The following is a 10,330-nucleotide window of genomic DNA, read 5'->3' as shown; positions in this document are numbered from 1 at the left end:
TCTCTGTGAGTTCGAGACCAGCCTGGTCTACAGAGCTAGTTCCAGGACAGGCTCCAAAGCCACAGAGAAACTCTGTTTCGAAAAACCAAAAAAAAAAAAAATCTTAGTACTGGAGAGGAGGCAGGGGCATGTGAATCTCTGAGAGTTTAAGGCCAAACAGGGTTATCTAGTGAGACCTAGGGTTACCCTGTCTTAAGAAGGAAGGAGAGGAGGGGAGGGGGAGAGGATAAGAAGAAGAGAAGAGGGGGAGAAAAGAAAAGTACTAGGCCTGGAAGTGACACTAGAGACTGCTGTCAGGAGGAAGCCCCAACTCTGACAAACCTAGGACAGTTACAGGAAAATCTGCCACAGAACCTTCCACCGCCACCACAGCCCACCCCACCCCGCACCGGAGCAAACTAAGCAGAACTGTTCTCATTCTTAGGGACTTGTGCTCTTTTGGTGCCTCACCTGTCACACTGAGTGAGGAAACCTCTGTTCTCATACTAAAATGCTGTTCTAGAGCATTTTCCTCTGTTAGGAATTCTCTCCCCAGTTCTTGTTAGCACCACAACTCATGTGAATCATTTTTGTTGAGACTGGTGACCATAATATGGACTCAGGAGAGAAATGAGGTCTTCTCCTAGAGCCTCCATGGTCTTTAAAAGCATTACACCATGGCAGCACACACCTGTAATCCCAGCACTCCAGCGGTAGTGCCACAAGTTCAAGACCAGCATGGTCTACATAGTGAGTTCCAGGCTAGCCAGGGCTACAGAATGAGACCCTGTGTCAAAATAAAATACAAACAAACAAACACAGTACTATAAGATGTGGTCAACATTTAAGACCTGAGCCTGTGGAGACATTTCATACCCTAACCCTAATACATATTATCTCAACATTTCTTAATATCTTTTCTCTCTTTTCCAAGTTATGTTAAGAGTTATAATTATCAAACCGGGCAGTGGTGGCGCATGCCTTTAATCCCAGCATTGGGGAGGCAGAGGCAGGTGGATCTCTGTGAGTTCGAGGCCAGCCTGGTCTATAAGAGCTAGTTCCAGGACAGGAACCAAAAAGCTATGGAGAAACCCTGTCTCGAAAAATCCAAACAAAAAAGAGTTATAATTATCTTCAAGAGAAAATATATGAGTAAATTCCCTCTTTGGTTATTCTAATATTGAGTGAATTTTCAGTTTATCTGGTTTGTTAAAAAAAAATAAGACATAATCAAATTATATTTTATTGTTTGAAACACATGCGCACACACCAACCACACAGTCTAGTTCTCAAGCTAATCCTATTTCTTCCTCCTCCAGAGTGTCCTCATTGACAAAGAGACTGCAAGCCGATTGAAGTCTGTGACTAACACGACTTTGATCGTCACCAACATACCCTACATCATCATGGCACTGGGCGTGTTCCTTGGCTTGATTTTCACATGGCTTGCGTGCCGAGGACAGGGGTCCATGAACGAGGTAAGTGCTAGCGAGGGGAATTCTCTCTTGTTTGTAGGCAGACTTTTTGTTCCCTCCCACCAGTTCCCAAATAACCATAGAGAGACCCACTATTAATTATAAATGCTTGGCCAATAGCTCAGGCCTATTACTAGCTAACTGTTACATTTAAATTAGCCCATATTTCTTATCTTTGCTTTGCCGCATGGCTTGGTACCTTTTCTCAGTACGACATGCCATTCTCACTTCTCTCTGTGTCTGCTCAGGACTCCTGCCTTGTCCCTTCTTCTTCCTTGCATTCCCAGTTTGGCTCCTTTGCCTAAGCTTATCCTGTCCAGCTATTGGCCAGTCAACATCTTTATTAAACCAGTCACAGAGACATATATTCACACAATGTAAAGAGATATTCCACACTTGTTGATAAGTTTACCTGAGGAATTCCTCAATAAGCTTTACTGAAGGACTGTCAGCTGGCTCCCTTGGGTAGATTTCGGGGTTTTATGGAGGAGAGAAATACTGATTTTTGTGGTTGTATAACCAATAGGCCAAGTAGGAGACAAGGCTGATGTGTGTTGGGATAGGGAGGGTGATAGAACCACCAGTGCCATTTGGTATTTGAGGCTCTCTTGGTGGGCTTTGAGATTCCTGGATAGATCCCATACGAGGTAGCTTTACATCTTTGAAAACAAAAATTTGAAAGAAACATAAAACCTTTAAGCGCCTATGCTTTGGTGCTGGACTTCCTGGGTTCAAATCCAGTCTATATATGACACTTGAAATGGCCTCATTTTCATCATCTGTAAAATAGAGTGAAAATAGTGTCTCCTTTGTGAGTTTCTGGAGAGTATCAGACAACATAGAAAGCACAGAGGACTTGGCTCAGTGTATTTAATAAATTTAGCTATTACCTATGATAAAAATCACTCCAGTATTGTAGAGCAAAGGGGCAGTGACATGTTTTGAATCCCTGGTGTATCTGAAGGTGCTGTGGTCAAGATCCCATAGCAATGGTAACATATGAGTACATGAGAATCGTTCATTTCCAGAAGGGTGGGACAAACTGGCTCAGAACAGCCTCTCAAGTGACCAGGAGGCTGAATACCTCATGCTGCTCCTCTGTAGAATCCCTTCTTTTCTGAGGAACTAGAGGTTGAAGCGAGGGCCTGACACACACCTGGCAAGCACTCTATAACACTGAGACATATGCCCAGTCCTTAAAAACAAACGTATTTTTGAGATAAGTCTCTCTGAACTGCTCAGGATGACCTTATACTTGCTCTGCGGCACCGCTGGGCTTTGACCTTGTGAATCTCCTGCTTCAGTGTCCTCGGTGACTGGGATTACAGACTCGAACAGCCAGACTTGTCCTAGGCTCAGCAATTTCTGTTTTTATGCGATATTTCTCCCTTCCGTTATCCTGCTAAGCTGTCTGAGCAGTGTGAAGTAGGGGATGAAACTGTTGAAACCATGTGAGTGATACTGGCTTGGCTAACCCTGCCAGTAAGTCACTTTTAGTCATGCTAGTTAGGCAAGCCTGAATTAGCGATGAGGCAAACTGTCTACCATTGCCACCTATGGATCTGCCAGTCCTTGTCATCGGCAGAATTTTCCTAGGTATAAACAGACCTCATGGGACGTTCATTAGCACCCATCATTAGCCATCCTCAGCTTCCGCGAGCGTCAGTGAGCATCCACAACTTCTGAAGCACTGGTCCTGGGTGGGAGGAGGCTATTTCAGTCCAGGATGCTAATGGTTATATAGTCCAGAGGAGAGAGGGGATAACACAGGAGTATTGGGGGCTGGAGAGGAAGAGCTGACCTCTAACGGTCTGGTTAGAGTCTTAAAGAGCAAAGGCAGCTGGGCAGAGAGTGGAGGTAACTACCTCTGAACAGCTTCTCTTCCTTCCACCTTCTCCATCCTCAGCTGGCCTCAACTTTTCACATCAGGACAGATGTTGCTGACCTTAACATTTAACCCTTTGCATCTTCTGTTGTCTGTCTCAGGGAACAGCAGATGAAAGAGCACCCCTCATACGAACCTAATCGAACTTACCTGTCGTCTGAGCTTGGTGAGAGAGCGTGTGCACTGCCCTGATCTGGACCAGGACAGGGGAATCCCTGAATCCTCACAGACTCCTGGCCCGTCAAGAAGAGGGAGAAGTCGCAGTGCTGGCAAGTGAGGAGAACTTCCTGGACGGAGGGTAATGAGCAGGGTGATATGGCTGGACATTATACTTTATCAAATCATGTCTCTGAAATAGTTCTGATGTGTCTAGGAAGTATCTAATAAACTGTGTAGAAACTTTGGGTTGGGCTCTGGGAGCTGTGGGATTTTGTGACTCCCGTTGTAGATACAAAGTCTGCATCACTTGTTAGCATTAGCTGACCTGACCTGGTTCAGTGTGTTTCATTCTTCAAACTGTGTTCAAAATATATGTGTATGGCTTCCTTTTCCTCTCCATTCAACTCCTTACACAAGAGGAAGAGTGTGGCACCCAGGGTAAAATGATAGCTCTGTATGACACGCCCCGCAAACCTGTCTGCTTTCCTTCCTTGAGACGTTACACGCCGCATTTCACTCTAACTTCCAGATTGTAATCCCTTCAGGAAAATAACTCTGTCTTTCGACTATTTGATGGTGAGCGGGAGTCACAGGGACAGGGTTGGGCGGTGTCTGTCGGTGGGTAGCCTTGAACTCCTGAGGATTCTAGGTTGTGCTTTTGTGGAGGAGGAGGATGCCCCGGCAGTGTTGGCGAGGATATTCGTTTAGAGTTCAGTGTGAGTTTTTATAGGTTAGCTGTCATTTTTAGGCGAAGCTGTCTTGATGGAGAAACGCGGCTCTGGGAGAACGGAATCTATGGCTTGTATCCCCCAGATGTCTTTGCCAGATAGGATGGTGACATGGAATGATGGGGACTGCCAAATATCGAGTAATTATTTGTAAAATTACGAACATTGGAAAGTCTGCCTGCCCATAGCTTATGTCACATAGAGATCCAGGAAGGCATTTCACCTTTGAAAAGAAGATTTTAAATTCATCCCTTAGGTTTGGTCCCGGCCAGTGTTTACTGGCTTTCCGTTACTCACTAAGTGCCCTCTGCTTCCGTTGACAATCGTTTTCCTGACAGAGCGACAAGTGTTTAGAGTGTGAGACAGAAAGACCTTCAGATGAGGTGTCTGAGAAGAAGCCAGCTACTCCTCTTCAGGTCCCTGAAGGACAATGGCGTCCCAGCCGTCAGACCTCAGCCATCATGAAGGGCATTGTCTTTGATTCTCGGAGCTCACCACTGATTTTTTTTTTACTGAGGAACCCTATATGTTATCTAGCCAACCTCTTATATAAGTTCATTAAAACTGAATTTTGTCGTTTAAAACTGAGTTTCAGTGTAAACAAAAAGAATTAAAAAAACTGAAGTTTCACATACATCTTTGGAGGTAAAATGTTGCTTTAATATGCAGGCCCAAATTTTCCTCTCTTGACACTACAGCAGTATGTGAGGTTTCCCTTCTCATTTTTTATTTTGGTGTTTTGAGACTGAGTGTCTCTGCGTAAGCCGGCTGTTCTGGAACGCACTGTGTAGACCAGGATGGCATTTAACTCACAGATCTCCACTGCCTCTGCCTCCCGAGTGCTGGGATCTGTGAACCACCATGCTTGACTCCTGTATCCCTTCTTGAAGGGACAGATTCGTTAAATTTTCACCTTTCTTACAAACCGAGGTAGAAATATTCGGTACCCCAAACATGGCTATGAAAACCAAATTGAAAATTTTCATCTCTAATAATGGCAAATCTCTTTAGACTTTATCAATAGTTAGCTAGGTAGTTAGCATGTCTTGTTCTCCATGCATTGAGACAGAGTCTCACTCTGTAGCTTGGGCTGATTTAGGACTCACTAGGTAGCATAGGCTGACCTTGAACTTATGGTGAGCCTCCCCTCTCAGCCTCCCGGGAGCTGGGATTACAGGTGTGCACTACCCCTGACTGTCTTTATGCAACTACGTATCCATAATCAATTAAACTGGTAAGCTAGTGCATACTGATTGGTTCATTCCTATTTTCAGGACGTGGTCATCTCTGAGGAGATGTTTTTAACACAGAAATTACAGCAATTAGTGATGTACATAGTAGACTGAATCTCACGTAGAAAAGAAGACCAAAAATAGATTCTTTATTAGCGCTTAGCGCCATGGTTATTGATAGCGATGGCACAAAATCACATTTGATATTTTCCTTCTCAAAGGTCCATGGCAAACCCACAAGCCACAGTCAGAATTATAGGCTGACTAACAGCAAATGTACCCATTTTGTGTGGGCCGAGGCCATTGTCCTGGGAAGGTCCCAAAGACGGTGGGGCCACCAGCATTCTCATACCACAGGATGGCAGGGAACTGGGAGGACACAGAGTGAGGGATGGACATTTCCAGGGAGGCTCCAGGCTCTGCCCCATAGACCTTACTTTCACGTGTGTTCTACAGAGATCACTAATGATCCAATGGAACAAGCGCTGCACTGCTAACCCCTATTGGGGTTTTCACTTAAGGATGCTTGAAGTTGTATGAATCCTTTCAAAGGCCCTCTGAGCATTGTAACTGGTGTAAATTGCTTGTGCCTGATCTTAAAAAGTCTGATCATTATGTTCTTCATGTACCTTACACAGTCGGTTCATTTCTTGTGGTTCCTGACCTGATCTTATTTCTACCCATAATGTAACAAAATGTTTCACTAATTAAAAAAAAAAAAAGTTTATATGAAGTTGCATGAACTGTCTCTCATTGGATGGAGTTTCATTTGAGAAATTCACCTCTGCTGATGCATCCCCAATTCACACTCTTGGGGCCACTTGTAATTTCTGCTCAACTGTCAAAGGCAGGCCACTCCAAGCAGACCCTTTTCCCTGCTTTTCTGCCTCAGGGTTTTCTTCAGAGATGTGGAAGCCCCTGATAATGTAGAGAGAGTCAATACCAAACACCAAGGCAACCCTAAACTGAAGGGGCCAGCAGCTTTCTGATTAGTGAGTGTCCCAGCCCGTGTCCCAGCCTCGCGGTCATATCAGGCTCCTCGGTCTTGAACTGAAAGGATCTCCCTGCCCCCCTCTTCCCTCCTTCCCAAGCTAGGAACTGCTTTCTACTAGATTCTGTTCATTTCCTAATCTTTGAGCCGCCCATTAAGAAGGGCGCTAGGAGGGGCTGGAGAGATGGCTCAGTGGTTAAGAGCATCGCCTGCTCTTCCAAAGGTCCTGAGTTCAATTCCCAGCAACCACATGGTGGCTCACAGCCATCTGTAATAAGGTCTGGTGCCCTCTTCTGGCCTTCGGCATACTCACAGATAGACCATTGTATACATAATAAATAACAAATAAATATTAAAAAAAAAGGGCTCTAGGAAGTCAGACGCAAGTGGAAGTCTGACCTTGTAGGAGCCCGCTTGTTTGTTCCCCACTGTTCAGCCCTGAAATAATCACACAGAAACTATATTATTTGCAATACTGTTTGGCCAATAGCGTAAGCATATTTCCGGATAACTCTTATATTTTAAATTAACCCATCTCCATTAATCTGTGTATTGCCACATGGCTATGGCTTATAGGCAAGGTTTCCTCCAGTGTCTGTCTCTGGCGGGGCTGCATGGCTTCTCTTTGACTCCTCCTTCTTTCTCCCAGCATTCAGTTTAGTTTTCCCTACCTAGCTCTGCTCTACCTTATCACAGGCCAAGAAAGCTTCTTTATTCATTAACCAATAAAAGCAACACATAGACAGAAGGACTTCCCACACTTCAAGAACATTTAGATCTATTAGTCCTAAAATTCTGATTCCCTCTTGAACTTCCCATCCCAACAGTATACCTTCCTCCTAAAGTCAGAGTAAGCTAGAACATCAGAAAGTTTCCTGTTAGTGTTACCGATGTGCTTACATGTGAAGGACCTTGGTCACTAGTTTATGTCCTTTCTAGGAACCCTAAACCTAATTTCAGCTGCTTGCATCACAAGGGAAGCACCTAGTACTGACTTCTTACCCAAAGTTATACAGAGACATGTACACCTATGTCCCATATCTAGACCAAATGTTTGAAATCTAGTATTATAAGAATCCAGAAAATATATTCAAAAGACCAATAAGGTGTTAAAACATATGCCTAGGAACAATATTTAAAGAACATCTAGAATAAGAGCCACAAAATACAGAGTATAGAAACATGTATATAGATTTGCAGAAGATAAAACTTCCATTTCCGGTAATAAGTTCATTTATTCATTTATCAAATCTAAAAAACTTTTTTATACAGCTTTAAGATATGCTACACGCATTTCATATAATCATATGTTAATACCATGTGATACCATGGCCTGCATTTTCTATGTCGTGCTGTATGTTCACAAGAGTGCATTTGTTTAAAAAGTACCTCCTTTATGCCACACAGTACATACATGAAGGAGGCACATGGAAACTGCAGTCTAGTGGGAAAGAGTAGCTCAATAGTCATACAAGTAAGTGGGAACCAGTCATGATTCACGGTGCCCTGGGAATGTGCCTCAGGCACGGGAGAGCATTTCAGATGAGGGAGCAGGAGCGAACAGGTTTCCTACATGTGGTGGTTTCAATGAGGATGGCCCCATAGGGGCATGGATTTGGATATTTGGTTCCCAGTTTGGTGGAATTGTTTAAGAAAGATTAGAAGGTGTGGGCTTGTAGGAGTAGTTGTGTTAGTGGGGGTAGGCTTTGAGGTTTGAAAAGCCCAGCCAGGCCCAGTCTCTCTGTCTCTGCCTGCTGCCTGTAGGTCATGTGCAAACTCTCAGCTACTGCTCCAACATCATGCCTGTTTGCCATGATGATAATAGACTAACCCTTTATGGCAAACAAGCCCCCAATTAAATGCTTTCTTGTAGAAGCTGCTTTGGTCAAGGAATCTCTTCAAAGATGTTCTTGTCGCTCTCAGGAAAGAATATGAAATCCTGGCCATAATCTACAGGGAAACAATGGAATGGTAATTTTTAAAGCTGGGACTGGAGAGACAGCAAGGCAGTACTGTGCTAGCTGTGCAAGCTGGAGGGTTTGAGCTCAACCGTCAGCATTCAGATTTAAAATCCAGCCTAGCACTGGGCACCGTGGATTCACCTAGCACCTAGCACTGGGCACCGTGGGTTCACCTATCACCCAGCGCCGGGCACTGTGGGATTCACTTAGCACCTAGCGCTGGGCACCGTGGGTTCACCTAGCACCCAGCACTGGACATGCAGAGTCAGGAGGCCATAGGAATTGCTGGCTTGCCACTCTTGCCAACTTGATGCCCTCCAGATTCTGTGAGAGACCCCGTCTCAAAAGATAAAAGTAAATTAGGAAGACACCCGTGTCAAACTCAGGCCTCCACATACACGTGCACGTACAACCCCCCCCACACACACACACACATACACACACATACACACACTAAAATAAATTGGGGCAAATGGGTTCCTCAGAAAAAGTCAAACTAGATCTCCCACATGCCCCAGCTATGCCTCTAAGGACTCCGTGTTAGATAAATCACAGAGACACGTGCCTGTCAGTGTCGACAGGAGCACTAGTCACAATCTTTAAAGAAGCTAGCTGCCCTACAGCAGAAGGATGTATCAAGAAAAGGTGGTGTAGATTTTCAACCACAAGCATTGAAGTTACGTCATTCGCACAAAAATGGGTATGACTGAAGATAATCATAAGGACAGATTTTTCTCATTTATGATTCCTAAATTTAAATACACATACACACACACACACACACACCCGTAGCATGAAAACTGAAATAAAGCCGCTGGGGAACAAAGGAAACTAATAGGAGGGGTGGGATGTGAAAGAAAGTTTAGAGGTAGGAATATATACTCAAAATACCATAAATACTTATACGAATATAGGGTTCACAGAAACACTGAAGGAAGACCCCAGACTCAAATAGTATGCAAGGACAAAGATTGTTTATTATACCAACATGCTTGTGGGGTCATTTACCTGTACAAAACCGGTGACGACCCCAAGAGGGACATGTAGACCCCTTTTAAGCACAGCCAAGGGGAGTTTCAGGGACAGCTACATGATTAGTTAGATTCTTTTTTTTGGATTTGGGTTTTTTTTTGTTTGTTTGTTTTTGGGTTTGTGTGGTTGGTTGGTTTGGTTTTTTGAGACAGGGTTTCTCTGTGTAACAGTCCTGGCTGTCCTGGAACTCGCCCTGTAGACCAGGCTGGCCTTGAACTCAGAGATTCGCCTGCCTCGGGCTCCCACGTGCTGGGATTAAAGGCAAGCGCCACCACCACCCAGGTTATTGTTTAGTCTTATTATTTTTGGACGCGTCTACACAAGCTTGGACGAAACTCAGAAGGGGTTTGTCCTTGCGACACTACTTAGGCCCTCTGTTCTCTCCCTCCCGCCTGAATCCAAGGGCCTTGTAGGTACGTGGCCTTTTGTTGGAAAAGACACCTGTGTGTCCTTCTCAGAGAACTGGAGCCTAAATTCAGTTGTGAAAGTGGCAGAGTTTAACCCTTTCAGAAAATGTCGGGAAAAACCTTGTTCCAAATTAGATTCCAGGATGTGCCAGCGAACTGACTTTGGGGACGCTTCCATCTCATCCGTGTGAATTAGTCAATAACAAAATCTTCTCTGTGGGGTTGAGGATTAAATGTCCCCCAGAAGAGCAACACAGGGCACAGGTTTTAGCAGTTAGAAGGCTCCTTTGTTTCATTCGGGTCAGCCTTCCCTCTGGTTGGATAACAATAGTGGTAAACTGTCTGAGAAGCAGCTGGGGATTAAGTTAAACTATGCACAAATGGGGACTAGCGTGCGTGCCACGTAGTAAACACACGTGTTGCTACATCCACATTATCTTTCTGTCACTCCTAAATGCCTCTTTCTCAGTTGCTTCTTCTG

The 10,330-nt window shown here is 44.5% G+C and overlaps 1 protein-coding gene across 1 annotated transcript in view; it reads left to right on the top strand.

The window, feature by feature from the left end:
• Positions 1-6,187, top strand: part of Scarb2 (scavenger receptor class B member 2) — a 55,348-nt gene extending 49,161 nt beyond the window's left edge. The window contains exons 11-12 of the mRNA XM_005359505.3: positions 1,299-1,457; positions 3,441-6,187. Of these exons, the coding sequence (XP_005359562.1) occupies positions 1,299-1,457; positions 3,441-3,479 (198 nt within the window). The 3' untranslated portion in view covers positions 3,480-6,187. The remainder of the gene's footprint in view (positions 1-1,298; positions 1,458-3,440) is intronic.
• Positions 6,188-10,330: the final 4,143 nt, after the last annotated feature.

This window comes from Microtus ochrogaster, linkage group LG1, assembly GCF_000317375.1.
Source record: "Microtus ochrogaster isolate Prairie Vole_2 linkage group LG1, MicOch1.0, whole genome shotgun sequence".
Classification (NCBI taxonomy): Eukaryota; Metazoa; Chordata; class Mammalia; order Rodentia; family Cricetidae; genus Microtus; species Microtus ochrogaster.
This window is presented reverse-complemented; position numbering and strand designations above follow the sequence as displayed.